Source organism: Candoia aspera, chromosome 6 (assembly GCF_035149785.1).
Source record: "Candoia aspera isolate rCanAsp1 chromosome 6, rCanAsp1.hap2, whole genome shotgun sequence".
NCBI lineage: Eukaryota > Metazoa > Chordata > Lepidosauria > Squamata > Boidae > Candoia > Candoia aspera.
The window spans coordinates 99,808,553-99,830,743 of record NC_086158.1 but is presented as its reverse complement, the minus strand read 5'-3'; the positions used below and the strand labels follow the sequence as shown (position 1 = coordinate 99,830,743).

Below are 22,191 nucleotides of genomic sequence, written 5' to 3'. Positions count from 1 at the left end.
TTGTATGACATCTGCACTGGATGTGGATGCCAGGACACCATGTCCGTGAGCATTTTAGGATACAAGAGCTATCAGGACCAAGGGTGAATTTGTCCAGAAGTTCCATTGGATGTATCTGAGCACGATATCCTAGTGGGCAAGACGGATAAACATGGGCAGACAGTACTGCACTCCCACAGAGTTGCAGTTCATTGAATTGAGGTCCCTTTCCAGCTCATGCAGTTTATGGTTTGGTATTCTGTGCTCTCTGGGTGTGTTAGTTAGAAATGTAAGGAACTGAGCATCAATTTGAGGAAGGCTGCTTTACAGCACAGTTAAATTCTGGTTTCGATTTAAATTCTGGTGTCAGGAGACAAAAGAGGACCACAATGTAGGCTGCAGCCCAAAAGGTATGTCTGGGTCAGAAAGGGATCATGTCCAGCAGCTGGAAATCTGGAAATCCAGATCTCTCCACCCACACACTTCTGCTCAAGAAGAAAAACGGATCACCTGGCCCCCCGGGATGTTGGGCTGCTTTTGCTAATCTGATGGCGAGATTGGGGCCTCCTCTTCCTCACCAGAAAAAGAGAGGTTGCCCTCCTGAAGGAAGGAGGCTGCTGAATGCTCTTTGCCTGGAAAAAGAGACTGGATGCTGTGACCTCGTACTGGTGTGGTCCACCTTACAGAACAAGGTTAGCCAGGGTGACTTCCTGCTAAGGCCCGCATGAAGAAGCGGGTTGGCCCTTTATGCCAGTGGCCCCTGTCTGAAAGTGAGCTTTGCTGCTGTATGACATGCGGATGACCACTACCAGGAGGGAAGTCTGGCCCTGGCCGAGAGCCTGAACTTCCACCAGCTTCCACTGTCTACTTGCCTTTCCCTCCAGCTGTTGCATGAGGAACATGCGGTCTGATAAATCTTGAGAGATCTTTTATGTAGAAAAACAACCCCCACCTCCATCGCCCAGATCACCTTAGCATACAGGCATGCCCACTGTTTTTGCCTGTCATGCACCCAACCACTTTGGCAATGAGCAGGCTACCTTGGCCCTCACAGGCAGGAGAATTAATGGTCCTCCGTAGCTTGATTAGCCAAGCTAACGGTGACCTGTGAAAGCAAGATCTGGCCTCCTCGGCTGGAAGGAACCGAGGGACGGAGGTATGATTCGTGGTCAAGGTGTCAAGGTGTTTTATCTTTGGCTTCTCAGAAGGATGACTCTGCTGCCACACATTCATACCGTTACACTCAGCTTGGCTAATCAGGCCACAGACAACCTGGGTGCCCAGAGGGTGTGTGGCGATGCCTTCCTTGCTAAGGCAGCCTTGTGACTTCACAGGATACAGACTGACCTTCCCAGAAAAGCACACAGCCGTCTCTACCTCAGCTTCTCCCACGGGTGCCAGCAAACCTCACAAGATCCAAACCAGACTGGCACAGGTACAGGAAAGCTCCTCTCCACAGGCGTCCTCCGGCGGGACTGACCACCTCCTCTGAAGTTCCTCTTTATGGTGGTGGCACTGCGACCTGGAGCCGCCCGCCGGTGCCACTTACTTACTTATATACGGAATCGGTCTTGCAGAGGCGTGCAAGGACTTAAAAGCAAGTAGCAGCAACTTGAGAGCGGCTGGCCATCTCGGAGCCCCTGAGGCCCTTTCCCAAGCGCGCCCAAGCGCCAACCAGGCGTAAACCGGCAACGCTCCGAAGGGGTTCGTTGCTGCGTCCGCCAGGTCCCTCCCGCCGCCGCCGCCGCCCAACCGCAAGGCGGGGGCAGCCACGGGCCGCCGGCCACCGGGAGGGTCCCTCCGCTGGGAAGCCCTCCGGGGGCGCATCTTTTCCGGCAGCGGCTTGGTTGGGCTTCCAAAACCTGCCGGGCTCAAAGCGTCCTCCGGCCCGGCCAACTCGCGACGGGAAACGGATGGCGAGGAGCGGGCGGCCCGAGCAAGCGCCAGCCCCGCCTCGGAAACCCCGAGCGCACCGCCCGGGGGACGCGGCCGCCCACGCCGGCTGTCCCCTCGCCGGCGCCCGCCCGGGCCGCGCGGTGCGAGCCTTCCTGGGATCGCCCCGAGGCAGGCGGCCCGCCCCAGCCAGCCCGCCCAGCCCAGCCCAGCCCTCGGGCGCCGCGGCAGCAGGACCCGCCGCCCCGCGCGGGAACGGGCGCCTCGGCCCCGAAGCCCGCGGCTGGCGGCTCCCGTGGGCGCTCCCGGCGCCGAGGCGGAGGCGCGGCGCTCAGGGGGCGTGACGAGCCCGCCGCAGTCTTTCCCCCGCCTGGCCGCGCTCGGACGGGGGCACTCCGACCGCCAGAACGCCCCGGGCAGCCGTGCTGAGCGCGCGGTTGGCTGGGGAATTCTGGGAGCCGGAGTCCGTCTGAACGCGGCCGGGCGGGGGGAACACTGCTCCGCCAGCTCCACAGACGGACGTCTAACCCCCGTTTGAGGGTAGAAAGCGCCCTCGAGTCCAGCCGGACCCCCGACGACCCCCGGGGAAGGGGCCTCCCCCTGCCCTGGCAGGGACTGTCCCTCGGAGCCGGAGGGCGGCGGCGGGCGGGCCGCGCCCCCCGCTTGCAGTGTCGGCGGGCGCGGGCGGCGGCGCTGTGGGCGCGGCGGGCGGGCGGCGGCGCCGCTCTTGGCGGGTGGGCGGGCGGGCGAGTGCGCACGCGCGCGGGGCGGGGCCGGGCGGGGGGTGGCGCCGCGACGGCGGCAGCAGCAGCAGCAGCAGCAGCAGCAGGAGTGGCGCGGCGGCGCCTGGCTCGGCTCGGCTCGGCTCGGCCCGCCCGCTTCCCGCGGCCGGGGGCATGGCCGACAGCGCCAGCGAGAGCGACACGGACGGGGGCGGCGCGGGGGGCGCGCCGGCCGGCGGCGCGGCGGGGGCGCCGGCCGGCGGCGCGGCGGGGCCCGGCGGCGGCGGGAAGGCGGGCGGCATCGTGATCTCCCCGTTCCGGCTGGAGGAGCTGACCAACCGGCTGGCCTCGCTGCAGCAGGAGAACAAGGTGCTCAAGATCGAGCTGGAGACCTACAAGCTCAAGTGCAAGGCGCTGCAGGAGGAGAACCGCGACCTGCGCAAGGCCAGCGTCACCATCGTGAGTCCGCGGGCGGGGAGCCGCCCCGGGGCCGCCGGGGTCTCCGAGGGCTGCGGGGAGGCCGCGGGCCCCTCCGCTCCCGCCTCTCGTCCCGTGGCCGGGGGGGCGGCGGGGCGGGGCGGCTGCTCGGCGCCGCTCCCCGGGGCCGGCCGGGCACCCTCGGGGCCTTGGGCAGCCTCTGCGGCCGCCCCAGCGGGGATCGGGCCTCCCCGCCGCTGGCCCCGGGGAGGCGTCCAGGCGTTGGGCCGAGGGCGCGCGGCAGGCGGTTGCCCCGCGCTGAGCGCCGCCGCTCCCCCGGGCGACGCGGGGGCCGCGCTCTTCTCCGCTCGTCGCGCCGGGCGGCCGCGGGACCGGAGCGGGCCCCGCGGCTCGTCCCGAGCGGACCCGCTGCGGCCCTCGCGGCTGCGGAGGGGGCCGCCCGCTCAGGCCAGCGGTGCCCGGTCGCGCCCGGCTGCTCCGGCCCGGGGTGCGCGCGGGAGGTTTCCTGGGCTCGCTTCCACTTCGGCCCGGTCCGTTAAGTGCCGCGGTCTCCGGGCTGTGTGTCCAGGGTGCGTTTTCATCTCGGAAGCCGCCTGGGGTTGGGCTTGCGAAGTCGCCTGGGGAGGCAGCTGGGGATATTTTTAAATGAAATAAACAGGGCACCTACCCGATGAACTAAGACTGGGGGTGGTGGTGGTAATTTCACACTTCTTGAATAATACCTTTATGGAGAAGCGCTCCTCCTGCATAATTAGAAATAATAATTTTTACAATCTTTTAAAGTCTCTCCATGTGACAGAAACACTGCCTCCTCCTGAGTTACATCCCAAGATGTAACTGCCAAGACACCGAGGTGCGCCTTTACTGCCTCTGTACGGCTTTGCTGGGAGCTAATTCTGTCTGGTTTCTATTGTTGCTTGAAATGCTGCAGTGACCTGCAAAATCATTTTGACTTTTGACTTTCCAGAGACAGAGAGCGAGCGTGTGTATAAAAACTTGTCTCTGTGATGGGCAGTGCCATGACCGCAGTATCATTTCCTGCTCTCAAAAAGGCTGAGCATAACCCAGAGAGTCCATTTCTGGACTAAGCTGTAAGACAAACAATTTCATCCTTTAGTGGAGTTGCCAATCGGCAATGTCTTTAAATGTTTAAATTTGCACCTTGAGTTGATTTGAGAGTTGCGCTGTGCAGGGAACCTGCCCCCCCCCCCCGAATGTCTTCTGGTATTAGAAATCCACATGCTGAAGAGCCTTGTTGGAAGCGTTGTTTATGGTCCTAATATTTGAGCAGTTACGTCTTTTGAAGATTTAATCCATTCCGAGGGTCCGTATCTTCGAATTAGTAAGCGTTTGATGTGTCCACTGAATTGTACTGACCACATCCAGCTCAGGGCATTTTCTTTGAGGTTCTTTGCTTCAGGATGCTTTTTGGAGAATTGCCAGTTCTTCTTCAGGAAATCAGAGATTAATGAAATACGGCATTTCTAATCAGAAATAGTCTGACAGGCACCTTGGCGCTGAAGAGAGTTCTAACCATGTGAATGGACAATTCCATGCAGATGAGTTGCGCTGAAATACCTTATAAAGAATGCTGAATTAGACCTTGTTTTCCACTCAGGAGAAGGTCTTCTGCTTCACAGTCTGAGGGTGACTACTGTGTTTGTTCTAATAATTTGTATTTACTTAGGGAATCTTTAATGAGGCCTACCCAGTGAACAATGGAAAGTTAATAATTACTTACATTGTTTTATTTATTACATCAGTATTCACTACCTGCCTTTCAAGGTTATCCCATTCAAAACCAACTTATAACATGATACAACATATTTCAAGCCATAAAAATCATAATGTATAGTATCCCCACAGATTTAGGGCAGCAGTTAAAATAGTAGCCGGTTAAAATTTAAATATAAAGATAATACAGTTCCTTTCTTTATCATGATGGAATTGTTCACTTAAGAATACAGTGCACTATAATCACACATACATTCTTCTGGACACTTTGCTAAACCACTGTTACGGCATTCCTCAAATTACTGCCTCCTTTTATGGGAAGGATAATTTAATGCGTTCATGGTGTTACAGAACATACATATTTAAATGCTGAAAATTTAAAAGCCCTTTATCTGCATGTAACTTCAAGGTCATGTTAATATTACAGAACTATAATTTGCAAGTTTGTTTGCTCCATTTGTTTATGAAATATCTCTCTGTGTGTTGCAAGATGTGGGCCTGACCAGCCAGTCTTAAACATCCGAAGATTGCCTTTCATAGCCATGAGTCGTAAATGTTAAGTGATGTTCAGCATCAGAGGATGCAAAGTACAAAAAGTACACAATAATGGTTTGAATGGTTCTTGTGTGAAAGATGTTGGTTCTTACCATCATTTACAGCTTAAAGATTGACAGCTTAGTCATTTGAAACATTTAAATGTTAGCACCATTGCTAAAGAAATACTTTGAAACTCAAAGATAAAAATCATCTACTGGATTTTGAAGAATAATCTGTAGGAAGATGAAAATGTAGCGTCATACTAGTCTTCAAGTTTTCTAATGAGGAGGTACTATTTTCCCTTTAATGGTTTAAAAAGCTGGCCTGGGAGCCACAATACAATCACCCCAACTTCTCATCTAGCCATCAGACTGAGGACCAAAGAAGCCAAAGAAAGAAAGAGCATGAAACAATGGAATCAAAAGTTGGTTTTCTTCCACAGTTCACTTTGAGTACTTCCTCGAGCTAACTAGTACCATTACCGTATGATGAACACACCCAGGCAATTCACAAGGAGGTGACAGTTCCTGACTAGGGAGGACCAGAAAAGAACAGTGGCCAAAATCACTAGTGGAAATGAAGATAAACCAGGAGATAAGAATTTTGAGAAGTTGTTTAAAAAGGAGCACTGCACACACACTTGCATTATGCCTTCTCCCTGAAATGATGGCTTAGTGATGTCATCTGAAATGGTCAGAAGCCAACTTAAATGCTTCTGTATAGTCAGAAATTCAGGAGCATTGATCATTTGGCAAAGATGATGGAAAGATGTGGAAAGATCCAGAAATGGTACAGCACTTCTCTAGCAACCTGTTAGCATCCCCCTTTTACATCGCTGAACATATTTATGCAGCGAGCATTTAAATTGTTTAAAATCTTGATTACAAAACCTGTTTAGATTTTGAAAAAATCCAGGGAAATACAGTAATGTGGAATATGGAGAGGTGTTGATGGAGTCACTTGAAGCAGGCTGACAGCCCTTAGCCATGAAGAGTGTAGGAACAATACCAAGAAGATGTTACTATAAGACTTGGGCTCTTGCTATTGCTGCACTGCTTCCTCTTTTTTGGGTGGTCAAAATTTCAGTTAATGTTTTAAAAATAGAAAGCTGTGTAATTCAGACATTTCTTCTGAAGAATTTAGAGTGAAGAGAATTGAAATAATATTCATGAAAGGTTAGAAAAATAACATTTATAAGATGGCTCTGCAGTCTTTGGGGGACAGTGGACCAAGTGGGAATCTGGAGAACAGACACATCGAACACAACACACACCTGTTTACCAGAAGAGAATCTGAGGAGGTGGTTCCTTGCTGCTACCAGTCCCAGTGCTTCTAAGAGGTTCTTTGGCCCTTCCAATTTCTTGGTCTGTTTCTGCAGCCCCCACCTTTTCTGTTTTTTGAGGAAGCCTGTGAGACCTGTATCCTGCAGAGGAAGGTGATTTGCTTGAATCGTCATAAAATCAAATGGAGCACAGTGCATGGAGGGGTGAGTTTCTGTTGAAGTCAACCAGTTTCTGACAGCAGATCCATCCTCCCCCTCCTCCTAGTAGGAGGCCCACAAACGAACCACTTTGCTACCGAAGAGGACTGATTGCCGCAGGAGCTTTTCTCCAAAGTCCGACATTACTTTGAGCCCTTTCTGAGAGGAAATCAGCTAATGTCCAAGTAGCTTTTGATTCAAATATGTGGCAGAATTATCTGGCATCAGGCTGCAGGCTGCAGGGGGGAGTTGCATGGAGAGCTATCTCCTCCGACAGATACTTTGATGTGTTCTCTTTTTGCACACTGGGTCTACCCAGGACCCGCTGAAGAAGTTTTCTGTCCATCTAGTCTCCTTCAGCAAAAAATAAATAAAAATTCCAAGCATTGTCATATTGCGTGCCTGACCCAGATGGGTCTTGTGTCTCTGCGCCTTTCCAGTAGTGGTTGACCAACAGTTGTATTTTAACACAAGGATAAAAGCTTTTTGGCAGCTTTCTCATTCTTGTTGAGACAGAATGTGGGAAGAAGAGCTTTACTAAGTGGAAAAGAAAAAGAAGTAGCTGTCCATTCTCTTTGGCCCAGGCAGGCAGTCACTGCCATCTGTCTTGGTCAGTAGGCAGTTTCACAGAAATGTGTCCAGCAGTCACCCCTAAAATAAGCCCTTCATGCCTCTGTCATCTGTCTGTCTGTCTGTCATATTAAGCAAATGTCTGTGGCTCTCCATCTTAACCAATAACTCTGTGCAGCTGCGAACTTCAGGTCCTGGACGTGGAGCGCATACAGAAGCATCCTTTGACTGCCTTACCTAAACTTTCTCAGGGTTGAGACAGCTCACCTGGAAGAGGGTGTTCTTGAAACTGTTGTCTTCAGTCTGGGAGTGCAGGAATTCAGAGCTTTGTCGGGAAGAATCAGCTTTTGTGGACTGGCACCCTGCTGTCCCAACCTTGCCTCATACCCACAAGGTGTGCCCATAATGTACTTGCTTCTGCCCCGGTTGCTCTATTCCAAGGGGAGCAGGGCCCAGGCAGGCCACAAGGGGTGCTCATGTGTCAGCAGATGGGAAGACTTACAGGCCCTCGCTTGGGTTGCTGCCAGAAGGGAGCTGCGGGGAACAAGGTCCGGGCTTCCGCCCCGCAGGGCGGTGAGAGAGTGTCGCGCACTCTGATCAGACCGCGGGGAGGGGGTTTATTACTCCCACAAGTCCTGATGGGAGTTTATTACTAGCCTGAAGAGCTGCCCCTGAGAGGTGAGGTGATCCACCACCGCCTCTGCCATCAGTCTCAAATAGATGCCTGCTTGAGCAGGAGGCAGACTGTTTGCCTCGGTGGCTTCCTGGTCGTGGGCTCTTCAGGGGCTCCCATCGGAGCGCTGAGTAGCAAGGCTGCATTGCGAAGTCAGGCGCCCAGAACAGAAATTCTTACGGAGTGGGGGCCTTTCTGCGCATGCATATGTGTTTGCCGGGGCTCTCCACTGCCCCAGAAGAGAGCCCATGGGGGGCAGCGGTGAAGGCGCTGGGCAGGAGCAGGGAGGCCAAGGTTCTTGCCCGCCCTTGGCCACCAAGGCAGCCCCCGGGGGCCTCTGGGCCTGTCCTCCTCTTGTCCCAGGGCGGACGTGGGGCGGTGGTGAAGGGGCTGGACTAGGGGCAGAGCGGCCCAGGTCCCTCCTCGGCCCCGGAGGCTTGCTGCAGATGGATGAAAGCAGAGCTGGAGTGTTGGGAACAAGAGAAGGGCAGCTTTCGAGTCCCTTTTGTTCTGCGTTGGCTCGTGGTAGAAGGGAGACCGGATGCAAAGGCAGGTCTTCGTTCCCTTGCCTGATTAAATTGCCCTGTGGGCACGCGCATGGACCTGGACCTGGACCTGGACCACGAGCCACAGGGAGAGGCCGAGCTGGCGCTTGGAAAGGAGACCTCAAGGAAACCGTAGGGCTTGCCAGAAGTCGAACTTAACTTGAAGGAGATTTTAGGGGATTTAGACCAGAGTCTGGGGGTCCTCTGAGCCCAGCTGGGTTAAAGGCTGCTGCCAGTGGAAGGGGAAGGAAGAGGGACTGCAGGGCAGAGCAGCCCACCTGGGAGCTCTTGGCCACCCTGCTCCATTGCAGGGAGAGGAGGCACCTCCCTTCCCTCAGAGCAGGGACAGGCCCGTTCCGTGACTCTGGAGCCTTGCGGGGTGGGACGCTGGGGTGGGGGGAGCGCAACCCAAGCCTCTTGAGTGCTGCTTTTTCTCATTTTCTTTGCTATCATTTTTTTTTTACTCCACCACGGTTGTGCTGTGGGTTTTTTTTCCTGATGTATAGCGCATCGCACGGCATTATTTTAATGATTGTGCATTCCCCTCATGAAAGAAAACCAAAGGAAATTTCAGGCAGAGCCGGGGAGAATGCCCAAATGGAAAGGGGCAAGTGACTTGGTAGAGCCGTTAAGCAAATTGGCAATTTGACGTGCTCTTCTGTGTCTCCTCGTTGCATGCTACAAAAAGCCGCCACCACAACCCAGCTCTGTAATTTACAGGTCAGAAATGTTAAATATTGTGGCAGGTCAGCCTTTTCATGTTGGCAGGAATACTACTTCCTGCCAGCCTTTTGTCACCAGCACTGTGTCTTCTGTCACATTCTGCTTTTCCAGTTGCCTCCTGCGAGGGACTGCAAGAAAATAACTTGTGAAATAACAGCCTTTTTAATTTACCAGCATGGTCTGCTGGTAGGGAGTCCACCTGGGCTTGCACATGCTATCAGTGGGCTTCTGGTTGCTCAAGGATGGGGCGAGTCCCTTCAGCTGTCAGGGTGAGTCTAGGATTGGTTTGGCCCCATCTTGCAAAGGAGAAGCAGCAGCAGAGGATCCTGGAGGCAAAAGTAGACAAGATTGTAAGCCTGGCCCAGTATTTCCTTCCCGGGAAGACCTGAACAATTGGAAGTGAAATTCAGGGCCTCGTGGGTGTTCCATGCACTTTCTTCTTCAGGGAACCCATTTGACAGAACTTAGCTGCTGTGAGCTTCCTGTTTCTTGGAGTAAGGCATGCATACCCCATTGGAAAAATGAGAGCGGAGACAAAATCATGCTTTTGAAAAATCGATGGGCTTTATTTTCCTGTGCAAAAGGTAGAAATGATGGGAAGGACTTTGTGATCTGGGCAGCTCATCCTTCTGTGGCCTTTTCTCCATGGATTTTCTTTCTGCTCCTCTTTTGTGTTGTGAATCTGCACTCCGAGGCAATAGGGGTGGAATGACTGTCTTCAGCCCTGGAATTAAGTTGAAAAGTATTGCAAGATGTTCAGGCAGGGGTGGGAGGGAGGCCTAGGGAAGAAATTAGAAATTCTTGGTTGTATCTGTTGAAACTCTGAGGTTCACTTTATGTTTGGAAAGTGTTTTACAAAATAACCAGAATAGGTCACCCTTCTTTCCTACCCAGCTTCATCTTTTAAATTAAATAATTACATGTTGGGGAAACTAAACCTCGTTGTTTGTAACTCTCTTCTCAAAACAGTTTTCTAAAGCTAATTTTTTGGGGGGTGCCTCTAACTTTGTAGAAGGTAGTCTTTCTAAAAAGCCACCTGAGGAGGAGAAACTGTTGAATACTTTGACATCTCCCTGTTCTTCCCACGCAACTCAAGATGCTGCTTGTGGATTTTCACTCTTATCTTCTGTCTAGCAGGGATTGAAGTCTTTGGCTCGTGTATTGCATTCTTTGTAAACGTCGAATGAGATTTTGTTCATTCTATTTCAGGAATATATTTTAATTTGCATGAAATTACAGATTCGTTTGTCACTGAGACCACTTAATCCTTTTTACTTACTTTTCACATCTGTTGATGATTCTAGCTGTTTCCTCTGCCCGAAAAGCCCAGCTAAATGTTCTTGCTGGGAGTGGCTGAACCCTGTGGTTAATGGATAACATAGTGCTGGAAGCTTGGTTTCCATACCTGTAGATGTTGCTGGTCACGAGGATTTGCAAACCCTAATCTATTGCAAATTACAGGAAGGATACTCTGAGGTGGGTACTCTCTTAATGGGGCTTTACCTGCATTTCAGAATAGAATTTAGAATTCAAGTGACAGAATCTCGGTGCTATAAAGATGCAAATTTGGTGTCTTCCTTTAACATTTGTGATGGAAAGAACAGTTGGGAGGCTCATCTGTAATTCTAATATCATGAACATACCCTGAGGTTAATCTTGGCATCTGTAGTCATAATTAACTTCCAATTCCAGACGTTTAAAGAAATGAGGAAGAAGTTAAGATGGAGACCAAGGGGTTGCCAGCCAACCAGTCTTCGTAGTTATTTTCATTTCATTTCTTTTGTTCTCTCCTTCCATCCTCAGTGAAATGATTTTTCTCAGGGGGTATGGTACCGCTTTTTTTTTTTTTTTTTGTCTACTGCAGTTCTTACAGTCAGTGTGGTCTTTTCCCATGGTTTGAAGGGAGCGGGTGGTGCATAATGCGTCCTGAGTGTTGAGCGACAAAACACGTCTTTCATTGTCCCAATGAAGTTCCCTCGGAGGCCTTCTAGTCCAACCCCCTGCCATTCCAGGCCGGTGGCTGTCCAACCTTGGCTTGAACACCTCCAGCGAGGGAGCCCCCAGGACACAGGAGGCAGGCTGCTCCCCTGCTGGACAGTTCTCACAGTTGTTGGTTGTGGCTGTCAGTTGTCGGGAGAGTCCTCCTTACCTCAAGCTTGAGTCTCTCGCTTTGAAGCTTCCAGCCGTTGGTCTTAGCCCTGTCCTGGAGCAGTGAAGAACAAATCCACACCTCCTCCTCTGGGACAAGTATTGGAAGATTAAAAATTCCTTTTTTTTATTTTGGTGGAAATGATCGTGTTTAGTAGATGATGATTTAATAACATTTTAACACAACTTCTCCAGCGCATCCAAAGCAGAGTTGGCAGGACAAACTGACTAGCTTAGTTCCCAGGTAAATATTCGTCCTGCGTCTCAAGGCTCCTCCACCCAATGCTGCCCTCTGCCGCCGCCGTCTTCTGCTTCCCTCTTGAATTTTGCCCTCTGCGTCCTGCGGCCTCCGGCACTGGAGGCTCATTCAGCTGGCAGGAATAGATTTTCAGTGGCCAGCCATTGGGAGCTGCAAGCGTGGGAGAGGCAGAAGATCCTGATTTGGGAAAACCGCGCGTCTTGGGCGAGACTGGCGATCCAGCCCTTGCTGGCAGGGCGTGACGTGTGGCGCCACACGCTTAGGAGTGCACTGACTTCTCCGGTGCAGAAACAAAGCAGCTTATCTGACTGTTAAATCCAGAAAGTTGGGAGCTGAGACTCGGCCTGCATAGCTGCAGTTCAGTAGTTGTTTGCTCTGAAGGCTGGTGACGCCAGCCAGAGGAAGGAGCCTTTTTTAAAATAATCTATATAAACAGCAGTAGGTGAATTTTTCATTCACCTGTAACAGCTTTAAATTTAAATCTTTAATTCCAGGGGTTTGTCAGTCTGGGCAATAACCGGATGTACTGAAGAAAGCAGTTTCGGAGTTTGGGGTGGTTTGTTCCGTACAAGCAATTGGACTTTTCGCCCCTTCTTCAGTTGGTCTGATTCCCACACACATTTTGCCTGATTGTGTCCCTCCTAGACATTTAACTATTCCTGTGTGAATTACTCGCTCAAGTTGCCGTAGAATTCTCAGATTACTTTGAATTAAATGATTTACGACATGTTGTTGTGAGAATATCACAACAGGAGGACATCATACAAGTGAGCCCTGTTAACAGAATTGCTGTCCGAATCTTACAACTTTTGTCTTTATCTTGACTTGCAACCATTTTGCGCAAGTTTGTTTGTTTATATTCCAAATTTCATCACCATCCATCTCACTCAAAGAGCAACTCTGGGCGGTTTACAAGCTGTTGAGGTTGTTGTCTGTTCCTCTTGATGTGGCTGCTGTCCTGCATTTTGACTGGGCCATTTGTGTGAAAACCATTTCAAGGTGAATTTCTGTATGAGAACTTCACCATTTCAAAAATATGGTGCTGCAGTTACACAAGTGATGGTTTGGGGAGCTCTTTAAAACTTACTGTTGTGATCATGCTAGTTGTGAGGCCACAAGAAAGCCCAGTTCACACACATAATGGTTATATAGCTTGTTTAGTGGGTATGTGTAATACACACTTTCATTAAGTTTGCAAATAAATACAATGCAATTGAAATAGTACGAAAAGAGAAGTTTATTGTGCTGGATTGCTAAAGGTGTTCCCCCTCTCTTATGACCGAAGCATTCTAACTCTCTTCGAGCATAAGCACATTTTACACTCTGAATTCCTCTCTGTGTTGCTGTGTCAGTTTCTCAGAGAACGAACTGGTGCAAAGATTGAATTTCCCCATAGAGCTCTCACCAAATGCATGATGAACTCAGAGACTAATGGAAGTTTAAGCCTCTCGAGGTCCATTCTAGTTCTGTAAACACAACATCATCCTCCCTTCCCCTTGATCTTGTTATGTCTTCTCAATGTGAAGGCAAGTATTACAGCTTCAGGCTGTGAATTGAGAGAGGGATCCTGCCTAAGCAGTGTAATTTCTGAACCTTTGCTGTGAAAAATAGGAGTCTCCAGGCAGAAACAGAGGCTCTTTGTTGTGGCCTTTAAGGATCCCAGGTCCTGCTCAGCACCTTCTGCAGAAGGGGGGAGGTCTGCCCCTGGGCTTGGCTTTGGGCAACCACCCAGAGCCATTTGGGCTCCTTTTGGGCCACCTGGTAATAGCACATTCATTTCTGAAGTCACAGCCGTGGTAGAAGGTGGTTCTTTTCCCTTTTATTTTCCTTCGTTTTGGCCTTGTTGGTTTCCCTGCTTGAAAGGTTTTGGCAAATCCCTCCTGTGCTTCTTTGTAAGCCTTTTGGCTGCAGCTTTACGTCCATTCCACAGCTAATGTTGTGGGACAAAGTCCCCCTCAGAAGATCCCACTGTAGATTTTGTCATCCCAGCCAAGGGCTTACTAAGCAAGCTCATTTCAGGGGCCCGGCCCACTTGGGAGCCCTTAGAGCAGGGTTTCTCAACCTTGGCAACTTTATGATGTGTGGGCAATGCTGGCTGGGGAATTCTGGGAGTTGAAGCCCACACATCATAAAGTTGCCAGGGTTGGGAAACCCTGCCTTAGAGTAATGCTAGTGGTGTTTTGTCAGCTTCCTCTAAAGCTCCTGGCAAGGAGTTGCTTGCTTAGGGATTCTCTCAGCCACTCTTGAGAGCATCTGAGCTTTCCATCTCCAGGGGGGAAATCCCAGGCTTCTGCTGGGCTGCCTTTGCCCTGGAGAAAGGGCTGGATAAAAGGCTGCCTTACGCCGTGCCAATCAGGGCTATAGAAATTGAATAAACAAAAGCAAGAGGGATCACCTCTGGCAGTTCAGTCTTTTTCTGGGCCACCTTTCCATCTCCACCATTGCTAGACCCTTTGAGCCAGGCTGTCCAGTCTCTTCGATGTCCTTGATATAGGTCTGGGACTCAGTTTTGGAGGGAGAGGTTTGCAATAAATATCCTTCGAAGCCTTGTTCTGTGGTCCATGACTAAGATTCTTCACCTCCTTCTCAGGATCATCAAGCTCAGATTCATTTGTGTAGTTTTGGTAAGCATCTCCCCACAATTTCCTTGATGCCATGTCTTCCCACCAGCTTTCCATCTCTTGCAGGATTCACGACTGGGCCTCACAGCCTCACCCCTGTCCCAATCAGCCGACATTCTTAGCTCCTTAAATTTTGTTACTCCGTAGAAGTAACTCTGCTATTAAACTTAAGTGCTCTGGGCCCCACAGGTCACTGAGGGGAAAAACCAAGGTCACTTGATCCCAAGCGTCTTCCAAAATTTCATAAATGTTGGTCTCCTATGACTACATGCATCAGATGTTGGGCTCCTGCTTCCAGAATGGCCGTGCTGCCACATCTGGATGAAGAAGGCTGGCTTAGAATAATTCAAGATGTGCAGTACAATGTCTTTCTCTGATATACCAAAGCAGCTTTCTGTAAAAACTGAAACGTGTGAACATTTGCAGGAGGAGGTTGCTCCTTGAACAACTGTCAAGCAGTTGTCAGCATCTGTGAGGAGGTCACTCATTCTTCCTCCACAAAGGATATTATTTCTTTGGGGGCAGGTGCTGGTAGCTAGAATTGGTCCATTAGATTTGATGTCTGGGTGCCTCCTCCCTGCAGCTGTGATAGCCAGCCTTCTAGGACAGCTTATCCTGAGGTGTGTTTCTCTGTGTTGATGATTAATTGTTGCCCCCCTCCAAGTCATAAGAAGGAATAACAGGAGACAGATGCTTAATTGCTGTCAAAACGCTTACTGAATACTGAGTTCTGTTAGTCAGAACACGTTCATGCTGCAACACATTGCACTAGCCTAGGATTTTTAAGTCATGGTTTGCTGAAGTCATAATGGCCTTTTCTGCACTTGACAGCAAACCATAATATTGAATTATACATGTCTCACAAAGCTGAAAAGAAACCAAATCAGATCCTACTTCCCAGTAGGGGTGCAGAGTGTCCTATTTCTGCCCCCCCCCCCCCGACACACACACACCACACTAATCCAGCTGTTCTGAGATTGCTCTCCTGGTTTTCTGAAAGTAAAGCTTCCAGACCAGGATGATTTGTGGATCCTGGACATGAGTTCCAAAGGAAAGGTGGAATAAAAACCTAACAAATACTGTAAATGTGGCCTGATGGCCGTTTCCTGAAGCAGTTGGGTTGCTATGGTTCACGAGAAGAACCATCTCTTCCAGAGTTCTCTAAAGAGACTGTTTTGCACATGCTAGTTTCTCTTGCACCTTTGAGCATCTGTCCATCTACCCACAGATCTATTCCTTCCCATTGTGTACCTCCCCCAACCCTTAGATGTGCCCCCTAGAGCTCTTCTGAACCTACTGTGATCTGTACTTGATGAATGTGCTCAAATAGGATAATCACTGCATTTGCGAGGGGTAATCAGCACTTAATTGGTTTAATTTTAATAGCATTTAAATTAAATTAAGTCTTATCAACTTGGGCTTCACACCCAGTTGTTTTGTTTGGCCTCCCCACTTTCAGGGACTCACTTCTCTCAAAACCCCTCAGGCTAAAAATGTTGCACCACCCTGGTTAAGAATATCCGAAGAGGGGAGAAGCCAAAGCATTTTGCCCTATACCCATCTATTCAGCAGGTCTTGGAAAGAGAAAGGGAACGCGTCCCCTGTGCCGGAGCCTAGTTTCCATCCCTTTCTCTTAGTTCTAATCTTTCACCTCCTCTTCCTTTTCAAGATTAAAGCAAGGATGTAGGGCAGTATTTCTTAACCTTGGCCACTTGAAGATCAATCTTTAAGTGATCAGGCTTGAGAAACACTGATGTAGGGCTTAGGTCCTCTTTCCAGGCTGCTGGCATCACACACAGATCATCCGTGCGCATTTCACGAGATACGGAGAAGGTTCGGATTTCTCACGTTACCTTTGACATTTCTCCTTCCAGACCGCTGTGTTGCTTCACGTTTGGCTCCAGTCTGTTACGCTGTGTTAAGTGACCCTTGTGCTCATATGCTCCCTGCGCCCGCTGTTTTGCAGTCGCCTGGCAAAACCAGAATGGTTAACCAGATTTGCAGTTTGAACTGTAGCACCAGCAAGGTTTGCTACAAACCAGGAAAGATGTAAACTCAGTGGGGCATGTGGGGAGCAGTGTACATGGTAGCTACGGCTTGGTTTCCTTGATCCCAATCCATAGTTGGGAGTTTGCTTTTAAGCCACCACATTTATTCTCTGGACTGTGAGATCTGCAGTAGTATAAAAGTAGAAGCATCAGGAGCTTTGAGAAGAGAAAGGAAATCTGTTGGGTTGCCCTGTGTTTTCACCCCGCTCGTGACGAGTTTGATGGGTTCTTAGCTCAGCAAGAATAGGTGGTTCTCTCTTTCCTCCTCCCCCCGTCCCAGACAGTGTATTACCTTGGCTACACTAAAGTCAAGCATGTTGGGCAATTGGAAATGAAGAATGGACTTTTTTCCAAATGACTGGCCCTGTGGCTGGTCCAAACTGCTGTTGAGGGATAGGAGAGTCTGCATCTGTGGTGGTTAAAAGTATTTGCGCTTCACTCCAGGAACCTTCGTGCAGTGACAGGGAGAAATCTCTGTCCACAAACTCCTTGAAGTTGAAAAATCTGCTGTCAGAGCATTACAGAAAAACCACCAAGATCCATTCCACGTGTACATCCATGCTCTGGTTTGCTCTCCATACGGCTTCCGTTCTGTGGCCAGGCCCTCTTGGCTGTAGGGGTGCGTATACGGCACCTTGGTTCCTGCCCGTCTTCCTTGGCTGTCAAGACCAGAAGTCGGGGTCCTTCGTGAGCAGGACGGCATCGTTGCTGGCAGGCAGCAAAGCTGTCGGGTTTTGCCTTTCGTGATGGATATATTGGGGCCCGACGCCTTTCTTAGTTATGTGGCAGAAGAGCACGAGCCGAGGAGCAGGCAGGTGCCTTCCCATCCAGTCCTCTTGCTGTGAGGTTGCGTTTCTCTTACAGCAAGCGAGAGCGGAGCAAGAAGAGGAGTTCATCAGTAATACGCTGTTTAAGAAGATCCAAGCTCTGCAGAAGGAGAAGGAGACGCTGGCAGTGAATTATGAAAAGGAGGAGGAATTTCTCACTAATGAACTTTCAAGGAAGCTGATGCAGGTACGTGTTCTTTTATTTCTGTTCTTTGTTTTTCCAAATAAGGATCGCTCAGGCAGTTCTGCTTGTCAGATAGGGAGTATATTTGCTGTCATTGGAATCATCCTTTTAAGCCCTTAAGTGGAAAAAGAAACCGGTATTAGGATGAAGTACAGGAAGGGATATATTGGGCCAACGTTCCAAACAGGGGAGTGAACAGACCAGTGGAAGGAAGATGGGTTGTGAAGGAGAATTTTTCCTTCATTTTTTTTTAAATTAGAGGCCAGGGAGAGCCAAGCCGCTAGGCTTTAAAAGGTCAGTTGCAAAAATTAAATGATGAAGGCTTTCTCAAAAGCCGGTATTAAAATTATTAACATGTGAGTTGTACTGTGTGAATCATCCAAGATCCAACTTAATGGGACAAGTAAGTTCAACTCGGTGGTAAGAATTTGTGCTCCTGTACAGAGATTCCCCCAAGCTGCCCGATTGATCCAGTGCGGTGTTTAAGACGTGTGGAGTTCCCAGCCAGGGTCAGGGTCAGGGTCAGGTGGCTGGGAAATTCTGGGAGTTGAACTCCACGCATCTTAAAGGTGCCAAGTTTGAAGAGCCTGACCTAGTGGCTCCGATGCAGTGCATAACGTTGGTTGGGCTCTTCGGTCTGAGGATTCAGTGCCGAGGGGTGATGTGTTTGGATTGCTTTGGCATTGACTGTTGGATCAAAGCTTTGCACAGCCCAGCACGCTTAGTCAACGGCAGAACGCCCAGCGGGGCTGACTTCCAAGGCTGCCAAGGAGAACCGCTGCAGTGTTCATGTTTTGCTCTTGTTCCCTTGACCCTTCCAATCTATATTTTTCACTTTCCATACACTAGAAGTACTCTACATTTAAATAATTTTGTAGGTCCCAGTAGCAAGGTTCAGATGGTACTATTCAGTACCTAAGAAGACAAAGTGTGGTTGTAAATCACAACCTAACAGCCCTTCCTCCTCCTCCTCTCTAGTCTTCCTCTTGGTCATAAGCAGGAGTGCTGATGCCCAGTTGCTGGATCTACAGTGCCACCCTTGGGCCGAGCCTTTAATGCTGCTTATTTCTAAAGCCATCTGTCCGTACCTACACCTTGGAGAGTATTCCTTAACACCAACCAAACTGACAAAGTTGCCAGGCTTTTCTTCTCAATAGGCAAGTTCAGATCCTTGCGTGGCATCTCAGGGTTCCTGGGGACCATCTTTCTAGGTCAACACACCAGGTTTGCTCATGTATGACCAGAAGCAAGAAATCGGAGGGGCCTTGAAGCTGGTGCTGCTGCTGCAAGAATGTGCCTTGATTCTTCACAAGGAGGTGCAGTGCACAGAGTGAAAAGCGGTAGACTCTGTGACTTTTTCTGAGAGGGGCTGGGCTCCTAGTTTGCCTATAAAACCACAGGCTGCTTAGGTTCTTTCTCTGGAGATGCCGGTGGGGATGGTGTTGCATTAGCTGCTCGTCCCTCTGTTTCGCCTGGCTTCCTGTGAATGCATTCCCTGTGTATGTACAGCCCTCCCAAATTTCATCCATCTACCTGAGTTAATTCATTAAATCTCTTGGTATTATTTTCACCTTGCTCATCAAATGAAGCCTCCACAGCAGTTCCATAATACGCAAGGCATTCGCTCCTTTCCCTCAGGTACAGTGCAAAAGGAAAGAAAAGGTGCAAGGGAAATTAACATCTCTTTATGCAGACACTTCGCTAAGTAAGTCTCAGTTTTACTGCCCTCTAATCTCTTAGATCTATTCTAATTGGCTAATTTCCCAGTCTGTAAATTTGCCTCCTATGTGTTTCAGCCACCTTAGAGGTAGGGATGTTTGTGTTTCTGCAGCTATATTAGACTGAATCGTTGTTTTCAGTTGGATTGGTGTTGTTGCAACTGTTCCTAGGTTTGTTTGTTAAATGCATAAAATTAGTTACTATGTTTGAAATCTCTCTCTTCCTCCTGGATCAATCAGAAGGTACTTTTGAGATCTGGCAGTGTTTATTGTTTGTGCAGGTAAACAGGATCTGCTTTGAGGTTCTAAACTGCAGGTCTTGTGGCTGAAATGGAGAACCTGTGTTTTGGAGTTCTCCTGGTTTTGCAGTATCTTCCTTGCTAAAGAGTTTCAGAGAAGTCAGAAGTGTGTCTGTTCTTTGTGACATTTGGATTGGGTTTTATAAAGGTGTTAGCCAGTTATCAACCTGAGATACAGTTATTTCCTAAGGCACATGTTTCCAAATGTATATATGTTGGAAGAGAGGAATATTACAGCTTAATTTGCCCTTTCCTGCTCATCTAACAAGTCTCTGGGGACTGTCCGCCTGTATCTGTCCCTGTCATTTCTTTCTTTTGAAGTCTTTTGTGCTGTTTGGTCCATGAGCGTACATAAACTAATGAAAAAAAAGTGCTTGAGTCTATAAAACTGCCACAGCTTACAAGAGTCACTCCTGACTCTTTCAGACTTCCCTAAACTAGTTTAATATAACCATTAAAGAGAATTTTATTAAATAAACAGAATTAAAATAACGAATAAGGGAATTACTTCTTAACAGGCATTATAAATAACAATTGTTTTCAGAAATATATGTGGCTACCATTTTGCAAATGCTAATTGTAGATAAGGATGTGTAGTTCCAGATGGTCTTTCTTCAGGCCGAATTTATCTTTCCTATTGTCTAATATCCTTTGGGAGTTTCTCCAGCAGTAAAGACATCTGCATGAATTCAGGGTGCAATGATCATAAACCATGATTTACTAAGGTGGGAATTGACCTTAGTTCATTATTAAGTCTTGGAATCCAAAATAAAATCAGTTTCCTTTTTGGACTATGGGAACTGAGCTTCAAATAATAATGATACAGATTCTGAAGCTGACAGGAGTAGGTATAATACTAATTAATTCTGTCCTGTGAAACTGAGATTGTTATGCCTGAACTAACTAAGCATCCATCTCTAAATTCATCGTGATGGTGTCCTTGAAGCAGGAGTTCAGCTGCTCTTGTATGTTTGAATAAAAGGGTTTCAGTAGTTCTTCCCCTGTTACACTCCTTTTACATGTTTTTCAGGTTAAAGGATTAAACTTTTGTTTCCCCCAATCTTTCCCACTAAAGAAAATTGCTCTTGCATTGTAGGTGACAGGTTTCCAGATCAATAAACACAACCCTCATTTGGTAGCTGCACAAATTGTTTTGTCATCGCTTAATTTTCAGCCTCACAAAGAGGTTTTCAAGTTCAGGGTGGTAGGCCTTGCCTCTCGGATGAGCCACGTGAATCTCTGGGATGCTCAGGAGTAGCTGAGGAATTAGCCAAATGGTTCCTTCGTAATGCCTGGCATCTGGAAAAAGCTTCCAGAAGCACTTTCAGCCCTGTGCGTCATTGGGATGCCTCTTGGTTCCTCTCAGCAGGGATTTTGCAGGTCAGCACAATTTGGACTGTACTTCAGAACGATGATGTGTTGGCTTTTCAGCATTGTGGTACAAATTTGGGGCGTCAGACCCTTCTTTGAGAATGTGGATTTTTTTCCCCCCAAAGTGGGGTGTCAAAACATTGTGTTGTTCTGCTTATCGGTGCGGCTTTTGGTGTGTTGGCCTTGTGAGACCCCTTTGTTCTTTTAGCGTTCGGTTGCAGCATCGTTGGTTCCATAGATAGCACTCTGCAAAGATCCTGTGATCACTTGCGAGCAGGTAGCTTGGGAGGGAGGACCCTTGTTAGCAGAAAAGCTTTTAGGAGAGAGATGAGGAAGGTGATTATTGCAGAATGAAACATTCATGGAACCGGGAGCAATGAGACATGCTGTGTGTAGGAACAGTCTGTCTCGCTTGTGACCCCCAACTGTTTGCATTGTGACGTTCTGTTTGACGTCTCAGCTAGAGGAACAACCTCCAGATGCCTTGTGAGCCCTGTCGGGTTTGCACCAGCCACCAGTTCTTTTAGGGAAGGGATGTCATAGTGTTTCGAATGACATGGTTGGAAGACCTCTAAGAAAGAAAGGTTATCTCTTGGCTTGGTATCCACCTCTGCTTATGATTTTGAAAGGTTTTTCTTAGGTTTATAGAAATCACAGGTTATTCTGCATCCTCTCAGAGAATTTGAGAATTCGATTTTACAGAGCAGCTCTGGAAAATGGACACCTGGATTTCCAGCCCTACAAGATAGGACAGGCTGGAAGGGGTACTTAGGTTTTTGCTGCCCTCACTCAGAAATGTTAAGTCTTTGTCTGAACTTGTCTGCAGTTCAGATTTCTGCACATATGAAGTCCGCTCTGAAAAGTGGTGGTGGTGGTGGTGGTGTTTGATCTCTGTCAATTCTAAGTTAATCTGATTAAGATCTCTTCGCCATGTAGATTTTATTATATTGATATTTTTATTGTATTTTTAATTGTAATGGTTTTATATTTTAATCTTGTTTTATTGTAAGCCGCCCAGAGTCCCCCTGTTGGGGAGAGATGGGCAGTGAATAAATTTATAAATAAATAAATAAAATCTATTGATCGAGAAAGTCTGGATGCAAAGACCAGTCTCTTTTTGAAAAGAACCAGGGCAGGATAATTTCAGAAATGATCATTTGCTTTTGAAGTAACAAGAACTTAAGAAAAAACCATAGGATTAGCAATAAAACTTACTTTTTGAGAAAACACAGTCCCTAAAATAATGCATCAGAGCACTTGCTTGGCACAGCTGGGACTCCCCAGTTGGCAGGCTCAACTCTGCAACACATTGCAAGAGCAGGCCAGATGTTTCAAAAGATGGGTGGAGGCAGGAAACCCCATAGAGAGGCCAGGTGTTCCAGCTGAAGTCCCTCTCCTGGTGTGGGGTCTGATCTTATGTCC

General features: G+C 48.7%; 1 protein-coding gene across 1 annotated transcript in view; it reads left to right on the top strand.

The window, feature by feature from the left end:
- The first annotated feature begins 2,753 nt into the window (after positions 1-2,753).
- Positions 2,754-22,191, top strand: part of CCDC6 (coiled-coil domain containing 6) — a 31,064-nt gene continuing 11,626 nt past the window's right edge. The window contains exons 1-2 of the mRNA XM_063307754.1: positions 2,754-3,053; positions 17,235-17,384. Of these exons, the coding sequence (XP_063163824.1) occupies positions 2,769-3,053; positions 17,235-17,384 (435 nt within the window). The 5' untranslated portion in view covers positions 2,754-2,768. The remainder of the gene's footprint in view (positions 3,054-17,234; positions 17,385-22,191) is intronic.